A 20,000-nucleotide genomic window follows, 5' to 3' on the forward strand; every position below is an offset into this window, starting at 1 on the left:
ACACCAGCAGACAAATCTGAGACATTTAAGAAGGCTGCACTATCAAATATTTGTTATTGTTAAGGCTGTTATAATGCATTTTGGCAGTGTCTCAGAGCCTTTGGTTCAAAAACTCAAATATATTCAGTTTACTGTCATAAAAACACAAAGAAAAACAGAAAATATTCACATTTGAGAGCCTGGAATCAGTGAAATTGTCACATTTTTGCTCTAAGAAAAGCCTGAAACATTCAATCTATAATAATAATAATAATAATAAATTAAATTAAATGTTTTTGTCTGTTGATCAACTGATCGATTCATCTAAAGTCGATTCCCGGAACATTTATCACCAAAATTCCTCCAGAAGATGTGAATTGTGATTTAAAATGAGCAAAATAAGCGTTTGTATCTTCCATAAAAATAAATTTGTTTCATTACACAAACAATCTTTATAATTTATATTGTTTCTTCTCTTCTATTTATTCAGTAAATACGTCTTGAAAACATCAGTTAGACATCAGAAAGCTTTCGTTTGAAGATGTAAAGTGATTCATCGTCGAGCCAATAAAGTCTATTTTATAATCAATTACCGTATTTTCCGGACTATAAGTCACACTTTTTGTCATAGTTTGGCTGGTCCTGTGACTTATAGTCAGGTGCGACTTATATATCAAAATATATTAGGGCTGTCAAATGATTAATTTTCTTAATCGTGATTAATTGCTGAATTTCTATAGTTAATCGCGATTAATCGCATGTTTTATCACATGATTAAAATTCTATTATTTTGCATTTCAGAACAGTTTTTAAGTTCATATTAACAATGGAAAGCCATTCTTACTAGTGGATTTTGATTGGGAATCAAATGAATGCAAAGAAAGTTACTTTATGAACTTGACTTTAAGATTTGTAATTGTTTATTATTTATTTCACCCATTTCGCAAGAGATGTAGTCATTTTTGTTGGATTTGGTCGGCAGGTCGGCGAGTAGCACTCTCCAAAATAGTGCTTTGCCTGAGTCCACTAGCACAGTAGCAGAGATAGCGTGGGTGCGTGGGTGCGTGGGTGCGTGGGTGCTTGGGTGCGGCCGCCCCAGGGCCCCGTGCCAATTAGGGGCTCCTCAAACGCCGCCGATCTTGCGTCACTTGACGAGAACGGGGCCCTCGCCAAGTGACATATTGCAGATTATTAGCTGAAATAAGATAATTACTGCATATGATCTCACGTTATGATAATCCAGCTCTGCTTATCAAACATATATATAATAGTGCCATGTCAGTTATATAGTGTGGCACTGATTGAGCGCCATCGCTGTCCATCAGCTGTCTCTGTCCATCAGCTGTCTCTGTCCATCAGCTGTCTCTGTCCATCAGCTGTCTCTGTCCATCAGCTGTCTCTGTCCATCAGCTGTCTCTGTCCATCAGCTGTCTCTGTCCGTGGTGCTGAAACATTTCTACTTGACTGGCAAACTGCTTTCTTTGTTCGTCAACACAAACTTGTCAAAACATATAGGCTTACTTGGCTCAACAAGTAACACATAATGTGCATTCATCAGATATTTTACAGTTTTTTTGTAACGGTTACAATTTTAAGATGACTTGGTAGCAATGGGCCCCATGATGAAGCTCCGCCCCCACTGTACTGAGAGTCTAGCTCCGCCCCTGCGCTAGCATCAACCTGAGTCATGTTAATTAGCTCCGTAGCTGGTAGCTCCAGCTTGACGTGCTTTGGTGAGATTTTAATTCGGCTTTACACAACGTGCATATCTCTTTTGACTTGTCTACTGAGCCGTCTGGGAGTGGTGGAAAATAAAAAGCTCCATTCAGAGTTATTGCTGCTGTGTTTCTCCATCATGCTGCAGCCTGCAGCAGCAGGATGTGTTAGGAGGAAGTATGGCCGCTTGATGAGAAGTAAAGGTGCGGCAAAGGGTCAAAATAGTAGCCTGTTAGGCACGACGCTAAGCCGAGTGAAGTGTAAAATAAACTGATGTAAAATTAAGACAATCTTAAATGTCAGGAGAGAGACGCAGCTGGCACCCCTTGACTAAATAATACAACTTTTAAAAAACAGATAAGAAAGTCTAACTGTCAGCAGAGAAATATCCTCTCTCACTGATCTGGTGTCAGGCTTTTTTGGGAGAGTTCATCTGAAGACACTTTGATGGTTAGATTACAGTTGGAAGAGGGAGGGAAGGTGAAGCTCCCCGGCTGTGTTTGGTTGATTCTCGGGAGGGAGCAGCCTGGTCGCACAGAATTCCGTGAAATGATCACGAATTGTTAACAGCGCATTACGTGGTGGTGGCACGGAATGTGTGAAAAATCCGTGTGGCCACCACGGAAAACAATGCCAATGTAAAGTCAATGAGAAGATGACGTAGCATTAGGAGCGACTACGGTAGAGAGTGCTATGTAAGGCCGAATTTCCACGTAACGAGGTTGGTTGGGGTGGTGGATGGGTCAAACACAGGACCTTCACCCAGGAGACCGGGGATCATGTCCCGCATGTCAAGTTTCCTAAAGTCGCTTTCTTCTTTTCCGTCCCGTTCTTCCCGCGTGTCACAGAACTGTAAGCCCAGCCACGACCTTTTAACTTAAACTTAAACTTAACTCTTAACTTAACTAAAACTTAACCCTTAACTTAAAGCGTAACTCTCACCAAAATGCAACCTAGGGTCTTTTTGTGAATGTACACGAGTCAAACTTTCATTTAAAAGCATATTTAGGACGGAAACGTCACTTTTAAGATTTACCGTTTTCTCGTTTTTGGGTCAAATGGCCTTTTGAATGGGAGTGCTAGGGACACTTTGATGCTAGCCTCAAAATATCTATTTTTAAACCACTAAGAAGGCTCGACACAACATGAGACTTTGCTCCAAGTATCACCAGGGGCTCTACACCTTAACACAAGCATTGACAACATTGGTTGTGTTCAGAGTTTACTAAAAAGAAAGATTTTGAACAACTCACCGTAGGTCTTGTTGTTTCTGGCCGCTACCACCTCGGCAGGTTGATATCCGAATGCGAATGACCGGACTCCATATGAGGCTCCTTTTTCAACTACGAGGTCAATATTGTTTTTCAATAACGACAAAACAAGAAATAATCCGTGCATTTACATGGAAATAAGCTTTAGGAGCTTTCCATCTTTCCTCTCCTCCCTGTTATGTTGCATTAGGAAATCGATTGTTTTTGACTGATAAAATGTCTGCGGCCGGAAACAACAAGACCTACAGTGAGTTGTTGAAAACCTTTCTTTTTAGTAAACTCTGAACACAACCAATGTTGTCAATGCTTCCGTTAAGGTGTAGAGCTCCTGGTGATACTTGGAGCAAAGTCTCATGTTGTGTCCAGCCTTCTTAGTGGTTTAAAAATAGATATTTTGAGGCTAGCATCAAAGTGCCACTATTACTCCCATTCAAAAGACCATTTGACCCAAAAACGAGAATACGGTAAATCTTAAAAGTGGCGTTTCTGTCCTAAATATGCTTTTAAATGAAAGTTTGACTCGTGTACATTCACAAAAAGACCCTAGGTTGCATTTTGGCGAGAGTTACGCTTTAAGGGGCCGTGTTTATTTAACAGAATTCTTGCATGGGCCCATCACGGCATGTTTTGCGATTCTGTGAAACTGCCACAGATTTTACAACATACTTGTTCCTTGTGTCTGCTATTAAATGGTGTAGCTGTTTTCTCTGCAACCCAAACCCAACTCACACACCCAAAAATGTTTACTCTTAAACACAAGGAGTAACATGTTACAATTTACCCCGTAGTCTGGGTTAGTTGTACCAAACCCTGGGGGGAAATGTCAGAAGAAGCGGAATAAATTTTACAAATAAGCGAAAACAGCAACAAAAACGTTGGATAAAAAATAACAAAAAAGTTTAAAAAATATGCCACGCATTAACCAATGATGAAAATAATATTTAGTCTTTACACAAACTAAGAGAATATCATGTTTGTTTTGCCACTGACAGACTCAGATTAATATTCTAAGTGTCTGACAACATTATGGAAAAGATTTCTAAGGAGGTCGACGTTTCTGTTTAAGAGTAAGATCCTTTTTTTAAACATAAAAACATCCACGAAATCACATTCGCTTAGCCTACCAGACTCCATGTAAATAAACAGCAATTTTAGCATCGTAAAATACACTTCATTCAAAGTGGACAGAAACAAAATAAAACTATGAAAAGCCGTTTTGGGTCGTCTTTCCACTTTTCCAATCATCACAAGTCTAGGTTTGGTTGAAATAAACACATAGTTTACTGATTTACATGTGAGAATATGCTGGCTCTATGCACGCTAAAAGTATTGTTTTTTTAAATGGAGTCTGGTGGGTTTAGCACTAGCGACTTCAGAGCTGTTTCTGGTTAAACAGAAAGGTCTTAAAGAGGTTTTAAAAAGGTCTATCTAGGGAGAGAGAGGTAGGGATCCTTTCCATAATGTTGTCAGACACTTAGAATAATAATCTGAGCCTGTCAGCGGCAAAACAGAACTTTTAGTGGACGCTTACTGACAAGGCACATTTGTCCCATAAAAAATTTGGACCTCAGTATTGCTAAAAACCTGGATACGGGCCTGCCAGAGGATGTGTGTTTAATTGATGTGTGTGTGGCACATTAGTCCGCACGCACACACACACACACACACACACACACACACACACACACACACACACACATGCTGAGAGTCTCTGGCAGTTAAAAGCTCTGAGTGATAAGAAGACTATCGGACACAGAAAGCACTCAGACTGCTGCCGGTCACATGATGGATGATGGATCCTTCCGTCCCTAGAGACTCAGAGACAGGCAGCTAATTCAATAATACAGCCGTGGAAGAAGTATTCACATCCTTTACTTCAGTTAAAGTACATACTAATACCACACTATAAAAAATAGTGAGTGACAGTGAGAATGTGTTGGGGATTTTGGTTAATACATTTTTTTTTACGTTGGGACTGTGGGATATTGAGTGCTTTGATTGTTTTGTATATATAAATATATGACCATTTGATTTGGCCCTTGAATTGTTTGTGTTGATTTTTTGCTGGGTTTAACGTTAACTCCTTGCGTTGTCTTCACATCGACCATCAACTTTCGGTTTTTCTGGGTCAAAATTAAAAATCATTTTTACTATATTCTCCTGGACATGTGGGCGGTTCCTTTTCCCCCTGTGGTTTAAAACCATTCTAGAGGTGCAACGATGAATCGATTAATCGATTAGTTGTCAACTATTAAATTAATCACCAACTATTTTGATAATCGATTAATCGTTTGAGTCTTCTCTGATTCCTTCTTCTTGTTAAATGTGAATATCTTCTAGTTTCTTCTCTCCTCTGTGACAGTAAACTGAATATCTTTGAGTTTTGGACAAAACACAAAAAATTTGAGGACGTCCTCTTAGTCTTTGGGAAACACTGATCCACATTTTTCACCATGTTTTGACATTTTTATAGATCAAACAACTAATCGATTAATCGACTATGAAAATAATCGTTAGTTGCAGCCCTAAACCATTCCCATTGGTCCTTCGATGGCACGGTGGCATGTTGGGCGCATCTCGTTGGTTTTCTTCGTCGCCCAAATAAGGAGGGCATTCCTCTAACATAATGCATGTTTGATGTTACTCTCGGACATAGATGAAAGGTTCAACGTGTGGATGTCCATTCCTTTGAAGCTTACAGAAACAAATATGGTTTTCCATATTTTTTTCTGTGGCGTGGAACACATTACCAGAGGAATTACAACATATTAGGAATGTCTTCAAATTTAAAAAAGGGTTCAAAGACATGACACTAGATAAGTATAGACATTGAGTAGTATTATTTAGGATATTATTCACCTTATGGTGGCAATGTACTGTATTATAAGTACTGACCCTTATGGGTATATGTATGCATGTATGTATGTGTATATGTAGGTAAGTGTATGCATGCATATGCAAACACACTGTATGTATGCATGTATGTAGAAAGTTATCTGGATAAGTGAATATGTTCTTTGTCACTTTTCGACTTTTTGACACGTATTCAATTTTTTATGGCCCTTTTTCCGATGTTTTTGTTGGATTTTTTCTCCTTTTTTTTTGACATTTTTGTCACTTTCTTCAACGTTCTTTTCTCAATAATTTTTTTAAATGCTGTAAAAATGACTAAAACACCCAAACTTAATGAAAGTAGTGAACTGATCATTTATTTTACTCGTGAAGAGTGTTGTAGGGAACCATCCACGTTACTTTGTTTTTACAATTTGGTTGAAAGAAAACCCAAATTTAAGATTTAGAAACATTATGAAAATGGGTCAAATTTGACCCAGAGGACAACAGGAGAGTTAAAGGGTCCTTCAATGTGTACAGGCTGTACATCTTGTGCATGTGCAGGGTTGTGGTTTGATTTTATATCCTAACAAACACAAACAACTGACATAAAATTAAGACAATCTTAAATGTCAAGAGAGATGCGGCCGGCACCCCTTGACTAAATAATACAACTTTTAAAAAAAACGGATAAGAAAGTAAAATTGTCACAGGGGCGACAGCAGAGAAATATCCTCTCTCACTGATCTGGTGTTTTTGGGAGGGTTGATCTGAGGACATTTGATGGTTAGATTATAGAAGGAAGAGGGAGGGAAGGTGAAGCTCCCCGGCTGTGTTTGGTTGATTCTCGGGAGGGAGGGGTGTGACGGTAACCACAGCAATAACTGTTAAAAGGACCAGCTGGGCGTTGGCCCGGCTGGGTGTGCAGATAAACAGCCAGCGAGGAGACGGTAGGGGAGGGGAGGGAGGGAAGGGGAGGGATGGAGATGGAGGAGGAAGGAGAGAGAGGCAGATGAAAGAGAAGACACAAGAGGAGGGGTTTCACAGGATATCCTCATCCTGCAGTCGAGACGTTAGCAGAGAGGCTCTCATGTTATGTTGTTATGTTGTCATGTTTATGGTGTATTTCCTGTTAGGACTACAATGCCTATGCAACTATTGTATTAATAATAAGGTAAAAGAAGTGTCCCATAGCAGGGGTCTTCAATGTTTATTTGACTATCTTACCTATGGGCCAGTAAGCCTATGTTTAATGTTATGTTGGATTCATTTTAAGACATTTTACCTTTTGAAAAATTAATGATTTGGTGGCCCCCCTGCGGTAGAGTTTAGATTCTCTGCCCGAGCCCGAACCGGGCGCGACCCAACCCACGGGCCGGGCCGACATTTTACGCCGCTATGATTGGGCCGGGCCCTTAAACAAGCATTTGTGTTTTTTTAATCATTACTTTATTAGCCTTATTCGGTGGGGAGCAAGCTCTGCCTCTCCAGCTTCTCCCGTAGCTCTGGGTGGATGTCCTGCACTGACTTGAGTGTGATGTAAACTAGGCTACACCGCGTCTCCCCCCCTCTGCAGCACTGTTGTCAGCCAATTAGGTGATGGAGACCAGAAAGTCTCCTATACCAGTGGTTCCCAACCTGGGGTCCAGGGACCCCTAAGGGGGGCGGCAAAGATCACAGGGGGGGCGCGAGTCTTTATCTGGTTTGAGGTTGAGGTAAAAGAAAAAATATTTGCACATGTTAAAGAAATCATGATAATACACTAGAATATATAATGTATACAAAAGTCTGTATAAAAACTATATATTTTTGTTCTCGCTTAAACTTTTAGGCAGGCTACTTAGTAGGCCAAACCTCCGGGACCTCTTAACCTCCGGGACCTCTTAACCTCCGGGACCTCTTAACCTCCGGGACCTCTTAACCTGGGACCCTGCTGTCATCAGGTCAGCTGCTAGCTGCTATCATCCTCGTTTTTCCTGCCGCCACGGCATCACTATTTTATGAACCAAACATGGCGGAGAAACGTAAAAGTGCTGATAACTCCTCTGTATCAAAAAAGAAAGTAAGGGAAAGTTACCTCAACTTCGGTTTCGGAGGGGGGGCTCAGCTTTTCTTAGACATAAGTAGGGGGGGCGCCAAGGAAAAAAGGTTGGGAACCACTGTCCTATACGGTTCCAGGTCTTTGATTATGTTGCTGCCTTGATCTGTTCCCCACACTATTCAGCTGAGGGAGCAGCTAGGGTCGAGGTTTTTTTTTACGTTTCTTCATTCGGATCCATTTGCGATCTGTTCCGTTCTGAATAAACAAACAGCAGTTTACATGCTTCATCCTTGTTGCATTATTCATTAAGATAATTAATTAATAATTAATTAAGAGAGCCAACAGCCAGGATGGAAACGGCAGCAACTTCAGCGACTTTTAAATCGTTAAAGTCTACATTGATGTTAAAATGTATCGGACGGTCTGAAATGTTTTGCACAGTCTTTCGCTGTACGTTTTGTTGGTAAATGAGTCACACACACGTCTCGTCTTCATATCAAAAACAAGGAAATGGTCAACCCCGTTCTCACTCCCGATTGGTCATTGGCTGTCAGAGTGCACGAGGAACGGCTGTGATTGGTTAAAGTCGCAGGAAACTTCAGGTTATTGGTCAAATGTGCGGAAAAGTTGCGGTGATTGGTCAAAATTGTGAGTCGCACCAAATTTGCGGTGATTGGTTGAATTTGCATGAATTGGCGCGATCGCGACATCGCAAAATCCTGGAGGGACTGGTTAATATGTCGGGCCGGGCCGGGCTCGGACACAACGTGCACAGGCTTGGGTAGGGTCGGGCTTGATTTTTTGGGGCCAATCTAAGCTCTACCCTGCGGTGACCTGAGGACCCCCTATGGGTCCCAGACCTCCTGTTGAAGATCTCTGCTTTAAGACATTACATTGAATTCACCCACCAAAGATGTGATGCAATTATTTAAACCGAATGTTGATCGTAACAGTGAATTTTGCAAGTTTGCAAAATTATTTAAAGACCCAGTGTGTAACGTGTTTAGTTGTTCATTATCAAAATTGTCCTCAAAATTGTCCTCATTGTCATCATTGTCCTTTTTCATGAATATTTACCTCCACCATCAATTCCAAGTATTCCTTTTGGCTTGAAATTTGACATTTGCATTTGCATGAACTGGGGTAGACGCTCCATATTCATGCTCCATCTCGAAATACGTTAGTCGGTAAGGGACATACAGGACATACTGCTCCGCCTTTTGCGTTTTCTCTGTCACATGATAAGCTCACAGCTGCTGCTAATGGGTATCGTAGCTTCCCGGCCCCCGGCAAGTTTGAAGAAGGAAACATGGAGGACCACACGTATTCAAAATCCAAATTTCAGGAACAGGAGTCTTCTTCTCCTTTGCCCAGAAAAAGAAAAAGGAGATTGAAAAGAGCAAGAGACCGGCTTTTTAAAGCGTGAAGGCTACCGTAGCTGTAATACGTACTTTGAACTGCGTGGTGCGAGAGAGTTGATTGCGATGTATGATCTCAACGCTAGATGGGAGAAATTCCCACACATTGGACCTATACAAATGTATTTTGGAAAAGATTTCGAACATTTTATCAACAAGAAAAACAAGTAAGAGTATACCAATAATGTATTTGATATTGTGATATATTTTGTACTTTATGATCCGGACAGTTTGAAGTGTATATCGTGCAGCTCTTAATCAAACTTGGAACATTTCACATCCACAAATTGAAATGGACCGGATCCCAAATCCTGTTCGATTGGTTTAATGTTGAATAGGGCTGGGAATCACACATTACCTCACGATATGATACACAATGCATGGCTCACGATACCGATAATATCACGATACAGCAACTCTGGGATAATCAATATATTAGCTGATACTATATGACCTCCCGGTAACGCTAACTCAGTAATATACAGTGGGTAACCGTAAAATATAGACTTTTACGACAGCAGGTGTGGTAAAAACACTACCGCTTTTGTCCAAAGGGGCTGCTAGAATCAACACAAACTGAAAGTTACATATAGCCACTTTAAAGTGACAACTACAGAGCAACTCTGGGTCCAGACTTTCTCCCATCTAGCGGTGACATTGTATTTTGCATTCAAACGAATAGTGCACTCTAGCGCCTCGCTTTTTCAAATGTGTGTTGCAACTACGGTAGCCGTTATGTACCAAGAAGCTATGACAACATGTCTTCCAATTGCGCTTTTTTGCCGACGAGGATTTCTTCTCCTGTGGCTCGGCATAAGTATGATCCTCCATTATGAACTAAAGTGCAGTTGCAGGCTTTCAAATTTGCCGGGGCAGTGACAAGCGCCTCTCACTGATCTCCTTCTCAGTTGGTTTCAGTCACGTGACGCTGGCTCTGAACAGAAACACGTTGTGAATTAGCTAGACAGGTAGGCTAGTGCTCCATGTCCCTCTCAGCCATTACAGTTTTTCCTTGGACTTGCCCGTCCAATGTAAATACAGATAAGAAATTCTTTGCTTACAAAGATAAGTCAGATCATTGGCAGAGGTAATTTTACACCAATGAGGACATATTTATGAATGCAGACATTGATTTTAGCTAATAAAATACTTAAAAACACTACACAGTGTACCTTTAAACGTGGCTGCGGCGTCTGTTATTTTCCTCAAACTGCTGTCTGCCATCCCGTTGAAAACCTCCTCCTCTTTGTTATTTTGGGGTACAATGGTTCTGGAGAAAGCTACAAGCACCAATACCAATTCCTCTCCTGTGTCCTCTGTCCGTCCCGCGAGGACGCTCTAATAACCTGAATCTGAGTCACTGTTGTTTTTACATTCAGGCTCCTTGTCCCCGCCAGTCCGGCCGGCCTTCACCCCGAGGGACGCGGTGTCTCTGTGTGTGTGAAATAGGATCTGTTGTTTTGTTCTGAAAGCAACTAAAAAAAACGAAGGAAAGACAATCCATTAGCTTCTCTCAACAGTCCAGCTGTGATTTCAGTTACAGAAAATGAACATTATTTGTCAATTAAATGGAAAAAATGCTCAGCTCATCACAGCTTTGTCAAAGTATGAATAAACTGGGAAGCTGCTTAGGTATTACTGGACTAATCTAACATACATCTTGTCCGCCATGCCAGTTGCCATGTCAGCTGCCATTTAGGCAACATCATAGATATGGGTTACATCCTTGGAGTGCCACGCTCGCCTGAGCTCCACTCCTTCAGGATCAAACAATTTGATAAATTGTCTTACTGTGTCTTGTGATACAACATATCCTCTCTGTATTGCGCATAGGTGTAACCATCGATAGCCTACCCTTGCATCTGTCCATTACAACCTATTTCAGTTTGCAAGAATACGGCCACCTCTTCCAATTTGTGTGGTTTCTCCTTCTGAACAGACTTATCACCATAGCCTACTTTGTTTATGCGCTAAAAGAGAAAGAATTTCCTTGTTATTAAAACAGATTCTGAAGTATAATTTCCTTAATGCATTTTGTAGAAGACTATAGGTGAAGCTAGTAGTTTGGTTTATTCTCAAGCGTCCGACTTGATTCTTGAAATATCAAGTTTTTTTCTCGTCATGTTGACTTTATTCTCAAAATGCAAAATAAATAAAAAATATTCCTCCTTAATTTTTTTTTCCTTGATGTGGCCCTAATGCTCCGTCGTATAAAAGCGCTTGCAGTTGCAGCAGAGAAAACACTCCAATCCACAGACATGCACACAGCTCGTATTCAGAAACCATGACAAGGTGTATAAATAACACGCCACTTTTAAGGACAATTTAAGCGTCACGTTTATCTGAGTTTTGAGGAAGAGAGGATTGGTCCAATGGAGATTAACAAAAAGATTGAATAAGAAAATTACATGACAAAAACAAGTTTTAACGCTGCAGCGGACTGAAAAGATGCTTCTCCCTTGTGGATTCATATTTTATAGTCCCTAACGACCCTCTGCTTGTTTACTATATTCTCCTGGACATGTGGGCGGTTCCTTTTCCCCACGTGGATTAAAACCATTCCCATTGGTCCTTCGATGGCACGGTGGCATGTTGGGCGCATCTCGTTGGTTTTCTTCGTCGCCCAAATAAGGAGGGCATTCCTCTAACATAATGCATGTTTGATGTTACTCTCGGACATAGATGAAAGGTTCAACGTGTGGATGTCCATTCCTTTGAAGCTTACAGAAACAAATATGGTTTTCCATATTTGTTTCTGTGGCGTGGAACACATTACCAGAGGAATTACAACATATTAGGAATGTCTTCAAATTTAAAAAAGGGCTCAAAGACATGACACTAGATAAGTATAGACATTGAGTAGTATTATTTAGGATATTATTCACCTTATGGTGGCAATGTACTGTATATAAGTACTGACCCTTATGGGTATATGTATGCATGTATGTATGTACAGTATGTATGTGTATATGTAGGTAAGTGTATGCATGCATATGCAAACACACTGTATGTATGCATGTAGAAAGTTATCTGCATAAGTGTATATATTCTTTAGTTTTTTTTGTATAATTTAATTTTTCCTTGTCTTGTCAATTTTTCCTTCACAATTTGTGTATTACTCTTAAAAATGTGAGAAGGGGGGGCCTGATATAAGCTGAAGCTTCTGACCCTACCCTTTGGTTACGACCAATAAATTTATTAAAATTAATTCATTCATTCAATATCCCCGTTCTAATCTAGTCGGTACGACAGCAGGGGTTGGCTCCGCGACGGATAGGCGAAAGGTTTCTTCCTGCCGTGTGACAAAAGCAGGGCTGCCCCCTTGACAATTTGGAAAAAAGACCGACATGATCTAATTATCTTGAGAAACTTAGGAATCAGTATGAAAAAGATATTGATTAGGTCTAACAGTATTGATACAATCCTTCCGCCTTAACCCCGCTGCAGCGTATATTGTGAATACATCAAAACACAAAAGTACATAGACATCAGAGATCAGCATTGTTTTAACATTTTAAAAACTCTACACTAGCAGACGAAATGGATGAGGAGGAAACCTTCCCGCAATACAAGTCAACGGAGAACGGAGAGATGTTTCCCCCGCCGATGGGGGCGGGACTTAACTGCACTCTGTCTCTATTGTCACGTTAGCAAACAAGCTAACAAGCTATTTATCTGCCAAAAACGTCTCTTAATTAATCCATCGCTGAAAAAAGTCCCCAACAAATGCAGTATTTCATCCCGTTTGAGAGTAATGTTTGCTCAAAACTACAGTAACCAGCTGTTTTAGGAAAATACTGAGCCTTTTGTAGCGTGGTTTCGTCTTTTAAAATGTCTGCTGAAAAAACGTTGTGCAGCAGAAATGAAATTTCATTACTTTGCTTTTTCGATGAGTCATTCCCAAACTCATTCATAAAATGTCAGCCTGTGATAAGATGCTGTGTAATGGCTAATGCATTTGCTGATTGATTCTCTCTCTCTCTCTTTTTGTTTCGGTTCCAGCTGGTTAAAACCAAACAGGAAGAAGGTTTCTCTCCAGTCATGCAGAAGGTAATCAATCAACTTCTTAGAGACTCTTAAACAGCTATTTCTTTTAACTCTGTGTTGTTGAGAATGAGAGGTAACGGCACCGTAACTTACCGTATAATTTACAACAAGCTAATCTTCAACAGCATTAGGCCTCTTGCACACTGGCTGCATGGCGTGAGCGTGGCGTGAGCGTGGCGTGAGCGTGGCGTGAGCGTGGCGTGAGCGTGGCGTTTCTGTTGCTTGTCAGTTGCGTTGCAGCTGCGTGGATTTTTCTATGTCTTTGCACACCAGAAACGTGTATGACGCGGCGCTGCTGCTGATAGCCTTGTCTGTATATTTCATGTTAAACATAAATACATACTGATCTGATTACAGCAAAGACAACGTCGGCAGTATTGACGGCAAAATAGGCTCCAGAATATTTCGTTCTGTATTGACAGGTGCAACATTTGAATTAAATTATATTTATATCTGCACTTATGTCAAAACCTCGAGACTTTCAAACATCAACATGTCATTTATTAAATGTATTTGTGCCAAAATGACATATAAACATCTTTTTCGTATTCTATTTTGCCTGGAATAATTCCAACACGCTTGCGTGTCGCATGAAAAATAGGCGTCAGTCCTATTTCTAGCATGCACAAGTTTTTGGCGCACCTCAAGCCACTTTAACGACAAACACGTATCACCGTAGACAGAAAGCTAATCTTTAAAGCACGTTAGCTTACTAACATATGTATGATCTACTTTTAGGGTTGTACCGAATCAGATTCTCTCGATTTGAATTAGATTTGTTTGTTCAATACGAAGATTTGACTATTCGTTCCTCTTTTTTTTAAGATTATTTTTTGCTTCAAAACATATTCATAAAAAGTACTTTCTGGTATTCTCCTTTCTATTCAGGATAAGAATGTAACAGCACCGTCATTTTAACATTGTAAACACGACCCCATTTGAAGGCAGCATAAAATTAGAGCTGTTCCGATACCAGTATCAGTAAAAAAGCCTCCGATACTGGAGTACCAAAGTTTATGCACCAATCCGATACCGTGTAATATGGCTCTGAAGAAAATCTTCTTCAAAGTATGTTCCTTTTTCTGTTATGAATCAATGGCCTAATCCCAAAGTGAGCCCTGAGGACTAAGGACTCACAGACTTAATTGATCTCAGGTGCTAAGTGAGTGAGTGTGTGAGGCCACATGGGCTCAGATAGGTAGAAATGGGATTGGGACAGCACTTCACGAGATCACATGATACCTTGGAGACGTTCAATAACAAAGATGTTGCTGACACTGCCAGTTTGGGAATTTTCATTTTAAGTTTGTAGCTTTCCACACGGCCAAGGCCCAGGAGACGGCTGCCTGATTCCACGTTTTCAAACTCGTGTTTTACAAGCTGGACAAAAGGTCCGTTCTGTTCTGTGGTCGTGTGTCGGGCTGTTGTTTACCTTTTATAATTCCCGGATTTCCCCACGGTCTCCGCAGTAAACGTCACAACGCTTTGAACTCTGGGTAATTCCCTTTGGTGAAGTCTGCATGGATGCAGACTCACGGAAATTCAATTCAATTCAATTCAATTCAATTCAATTCAATTTTATTTATAGTATCAAATCATAACAAGAGTTATCTCGAGACACTTTACAGATAGAGTAGGTCTAGACCAAACTCTGTAGTTTACGAAGCCCCAACTATTACAGTGGTTGCCTCAAGAGCAAGCATTAGCAGTAGCTATAGCGACAGTGGCGAGGAAAAACTCCCTTTTTTGTTAGGAAGAAACCTGGGACAGACCCAGACTCTTGGTAGGCGGTGTCTGACAGCACCAGTTGGGGGAGTGGTGAATGGTGGCAAAAAGAAAGGGCTCGGTAAGTGTGTCCTCAAACCTTTACGCCCTTTGAAATTCGACATTGGGACAACCCTAAGCCCTTACGAATTTCACGAGAACGTGCACCAAAGTCTGTGAGTCTGTGAGTCCTGACTTTGGGATTGCGCCACTGTCAAAGTGGATGGTAAAAGAAAGTTCAGTGGCGTTCATCGTTTGTGTTTTTTCATGTTTAACACTCGTATCGGATCGGTACTCAATATCGACCGATACGCATGTTCAGGTATCAGAATTGGTATCAGGAAGGAAAAATTGGTGTCAAAACTAGGGATGCACCGAATCCAGATTTTTTGGGGTTTGGCCGAATACCAAATACCGAATCCACTGGTTAAGGTTCTGCCGAATCCGAAACCGAGTACCGAATCCTCCTAATTTTGCCGTACCTGAAGTTGCTGCATTTTGGCTGCTGTCTGTAGATTACTTCATGCACAACTCGTATTCTTTCAGATGTTTCATACCAGATGTTGTAACAGCGGTGATGTTGTGTATAGTTTAGGGTCCTCGCCACCACCAGACTAATCAGCATTGTTAATTGAACATGTAGCTGGACTTGAATGGCCTTCTTTTGACTGAAAGTACTGCCAAACTACACTTTTTCTGCTCACCAGTTCCATTTCCACTTTCTCACAGCCTACTGCATTGAACGCTCCACCTACGTAAACACCTTCCCGTAATCAACGGCGCCGTCATTACGTCAGCCAGCGTAGCGCGCAGAGTGCGAGAGTAGGGTTCGGTTCCGAACCCCGTCAAAAAGCCCAATATTCAGCCGAATCAGAAACCGAATCCTGGATTCGGTGCATCCCTAATCGTAACATCTCTACATAAGAACCAAGTTGTAAAAAAAAAACTGGAATGATTTCAGCTCCTAAATGTTTCTGACGGTGTCGCAGGTGGAGGGACGGTTAACCCCGGTCAACCTGCCTTCTTCCAGGGGCCCGAGCACCCCGGGGTCTCCCGCCACCAGCATCACGGTAACAACACACTCTTATTTATAGAGCTCAACAGTGTGGTTCCGGAAGTAAAATTCCCATCAACTTCTCCGTAAGGATTTAGATTATCAGCCATAACTAAACCATCCGAGACAGACTGACTCTGAGCTACGAGGTTGTGAAACGAAGGTTTCTGCTCCCGTTGAAGCTAGATGGTTGGCTTCACTTATACAGTCTATGCATTAAACCCCTGAGATTTACCTGTAAAAACACGCTTTCTCTCACCCTCTCTCCTTATCTCGTCACATTCACATACACAGACACACACACACAAACACACACACAATCTCACACACACACACTCACTCACAATGTCAGACACACACACACACACTCACAACCTCACACACACAGACACACACACACACTCACACACCGGCTACTTGGACAGGAAATTGTTTCTGCAGTTACTGTCTGTAAATGTCTTAAACTGCTGCTTTCCTGTGGTGTGCCTCAGGGTTCTGTGTTCGGCCCATTTTATTTGCATTCTACATGCTTCTACGGGAGCACAAACCTTTTTTTTTTGCGCCAAATCAAATGTTTTATGGTCCTGATTCACCTCGTAGCTGGTTGGCTCGGTTCCAGACTTAAAACTCTTTATATAAGCATTCAACATGACATCATGACTTCACGTAAACATACACACCCACTTTGGACGGTGGCGTATTATCTGTACGCATTTTGAGCGGCGTATACAGCGGACGGGTTGGATTTAGTAAAAGAAGAACGGGACGGTTGAGTTTAGGAAACGTGACACGCGGGACACGATCCCAGGTCTCCTGGATGAAAGTCCTGTGTTTGACCCGTCCTCCCCGCCGATCAACCTCCCTTCGCAGATTTTCGCCCTTTCATACTACTTGCTACGGCGTCAATTCGCACGCAATCTCAAGGTAACGTAAGTCAATGGAGGCCAAACAGCGCTGATAAACACGCTAAAAAGCAAGAATGCGTCTTGATAACACACCAATAATGGCATACCAATTGGCGTGTCGTACATACGCCACTTAATGAGATCAGCCTGAAGCATTTAATGAAACGACAACGGAGATATTGAACTGGGACAAACACTTCTGGAACCAGAGATGTTGGCGCTCACTACTGAGCTCTATACCCAGGGTCCAAAATTAACTTTATTGTCCACCAGACAAATGGCTAGTGAATGTTCAAATTTTACCAGCCACTCAATAGATAACCATAGTTCTTTTGGGCTGGTGAGTGAAGCAAATCTACAAGCCACTTGCATGTTATACCAGCATTTGGCTAGTAGATGGTGCTAATTTTAGACCCTGTCTATACCTGCTCAAAGACACTTCTCAGTCTCTACACACTACACAATCTCAAAACTCTCTACATCGTCGCCTGTGTGTGGTGCGTCCAGGCCCGAGTGAACGACCACGTAGTGGGCTACAGAGACCTGGCAGCGCTGCCCCGAGACAAAGCCATCCTGCAGGTGGAGAGACCCGACCTGATGTCATACCAACCACACCTCACCTTCTCCCCACTCGACGCTCCACCCAGAGAAGTACACAAACACTCACGTTACATATATTCTCGCATCGCCAGCTCTATCTCAACAGCGCTGCAGAGTAAGGTCTGGCTACACCACAGATGCATTCTGGTATAGGAGAAAATAACAGGCTCTGGGTTGTTTGCATTTCTTTAAACTAATCACAACGGTCTTGGGCAGCGCTAAGCTCCAGACGCAGCGACGGTGGCTCTGCTAAATAGTCTCAGGAAGGAACTTGTTTTGGTGGAACATTTGCACACCACAAAATAAAACTCCACATACAATATTAAATGAAGTTAACTGTTGACACAACACAGTAACGTGAGCTATTTAAATTAGCTGATACATGGTTAAACCTCATTGGCTCTTAGCAGTGTATCTCCGTGTGTACTTCATCCACAGCAATCCCACCAATCAGTCCCAAAACCTCCCAGTTAGAGAGGAAATTCCCTAAACATAAAAAAGTCACAAAGAAGTTATAGTATAGTGTTGAAAAAAAGTCATAGTATTAAACGGCAACTTGGACAGGAAGTTGTTTCTGCAGTTTCTGTCTGTAAATGTCTGAATCTGCTGCTCTTCCCTGTGGTGTGCCTCAGGGTTCTGTGTTCGGTCCTATATAATTTGTAAAATAAATATATATATATATATACATAAGAGTCTCTAAAGTCACTATAAAAATAGGGGGCAGGTTATTTGTTAAAAAGGAAAGGCACAAAACACAGGCATACCACAAAAACAAGATATTCACTGCACGATTTATCCTTAAACTCAAAACTCAAGTGGCATTAATTGCAGTTATGGCTCTTGGATAAAATCAGTTTGTTTGTGTTTTAATTGTCCTGTAAAGTCTCCCCGAGCGAGGGCAGCAGTAGGACTGAGTAGTTTTATGATTTTGAGTATTAATGTGTTGTTGTGTTTTTGTGATCTGCAGCGATCTCTGTCTCCTCCGCCTACGTCTTCCACCAGGTCTCCTGAGGTAAGAGCTGCTTTCAACTTCTTCAGGTTTGGACTGAAATTAACGCATGTTTGTCCAATTCAGGGGTCTGCAACCTGCGGCCCTTTAGCCCGTCTTCAGTGGCTCCCTGTGGCTTTGACGAAAACGTTATATGTAAATAAGTAACGGTCATATTTAAACATTTTAGTTTTCATTTTATATAACATTTTAGTCAACTTTTTTTTTTTTACATTTCATTGTTCTTTTAAACAGCACCTTAGTGGTTTTTTGTGCAGCACTTTGGTCAGCTTAAAGCCGCCTACACATGATGAGCAATTTGCTCTCTGCGCGCTGCTAGGTCAACATGACATCATGACTTCCGCGTGTATGTCTACATTGTATACAGCGGACATAAACATGCACACCACATTGATTAATATGTGACTTATTTCAGCAACCCTAAAAAAGGTCATCTGTTAACTAAATATTCACAAAATAAATATCATCTTACATTATTATTACGTTGTGAGTGTGAAACCTGTAAGTCGACTGACAAGTTTTTTGTCAAATATCCCTAACTTCATCCTGACTTTTCTTGACTGCTGTGGTGCAGAAGTAAAGCCACTAGATTTACTGCAGACTAGAGATTAAACAAGCAATCAGTGTTTAAATTTAACACATGAATTAGCGGTCAGTGCACCGTGCATGCTTGGTTAACAGCGTTTCACACTATAGACGAACCCTGGGTGACCCATTCAAAATCCTTAATGAGTCAGCAGCGGGGTCACGATCCACCAAACAATGGTTGGACTGATGTCTTTATATTCTTGTCTAGTTCTTGAGTTTCAATCGCTGCTTTGTCTTTGTCACAGTGGTAAAAATGTGACATTTAATGCCTCCAGTTTTCCTGCAGCCTCTGAGAACAGAAAGCATCTCTGTTGAGACTTCATGTAGTTAAGATGTCTGGAGACTGTCTTCTTCTGAGAAACGCCCCCAAACATTGTTTGTTCCAGCATCATTATGACCTATATTTAGGTTTCTAGTGGCACACATCCAGATGTTGGGTCTGGGAACTCCCCATTGGCTGGGCTCAATCCGAGGGGCGGGATCAACGGTTGTCTTTCAAATTCCCCCTGCACGCAATATGACAGCGCTCCAACCAACCAGAGCAGCGTTGCTCTGGTTGGTTGGAGCGCTGTCATATTGCGTGCCAGGACATTTGGCGCTCTTATACTTCCTCACCTTACTTCCTATCCTAGAAATCTAGACACACCCTAGCAGCAGCAAATGTAATTTGCAGCCAGGGTCGTCTAGCAACTCTCTGTTGGCTTGCGAGCGGGAAAAACCAAACTCTAGTCAGGCCAATCACATCGTGTATAGAGTCGGTGGGCGGGGCTTATGGC

The 20,000-nt window shown here is 41.5% G+C and overlaps 1 protein-coding gene across 4 annotated transcripts in view; it reads left to right on the forward strand.

Annotated features, from left to right (window-relative positions):
- Nucleotides 1–20,000, forward strand: part of dmtn (dematin actin binding protein) — a 32,912-nt gene that overhangs the window by 1,246 nt on the left and 11,666 nt on the right. For 2 of the 4 annotated variants that reach the window (XR_004895097.1, XM_031287909.2), the window contains exons 2-5: nucleotides 13,260–13,307; nucleotides 16,058–16,138; nucleotides 17,535–17,678; nucleotides 18,595–18,639. Coding sequence is in view for 3 of the 4 variants with exons in the window: in XM_031287909.2 (XP_031143769.1) it covers nucleotides 13,299–13,307; nucleotides 16,058–16,138; nucleotides 17,535–17,678; nucleotides 18,595–18,639 (279 nt within the window). In the remaining variant the exon portion in view is untranslated. The remainder of the gene's footprint in view (nucleotides 1–13,259; nucleotides 13,308–16,057; nucleotides 16,139–17,534; nucleotides 17,679–18,594; nucleotides 18,640–20,000) is intronic. The other 2 variants (XM_031287910.2, XM_031287912.2) reach the window with 2 other exon arrangements.

The sequence above is a fragment of the Sander lucioperca genome, chromosome 14 (assembly GCF_008315115.2).
Source record: "Sander lucioperca isolate FBNREF2018 chromosome 14, SLUC_FBN_1.2, whole genome shotgun sequence".
In the NCBI taxonomy this organism is placed as follows: Eukaryota; Metazoa; Chordata; class Actinopteri; order Perciformes; family Percidae; genus Sander; species Sander lucioperca.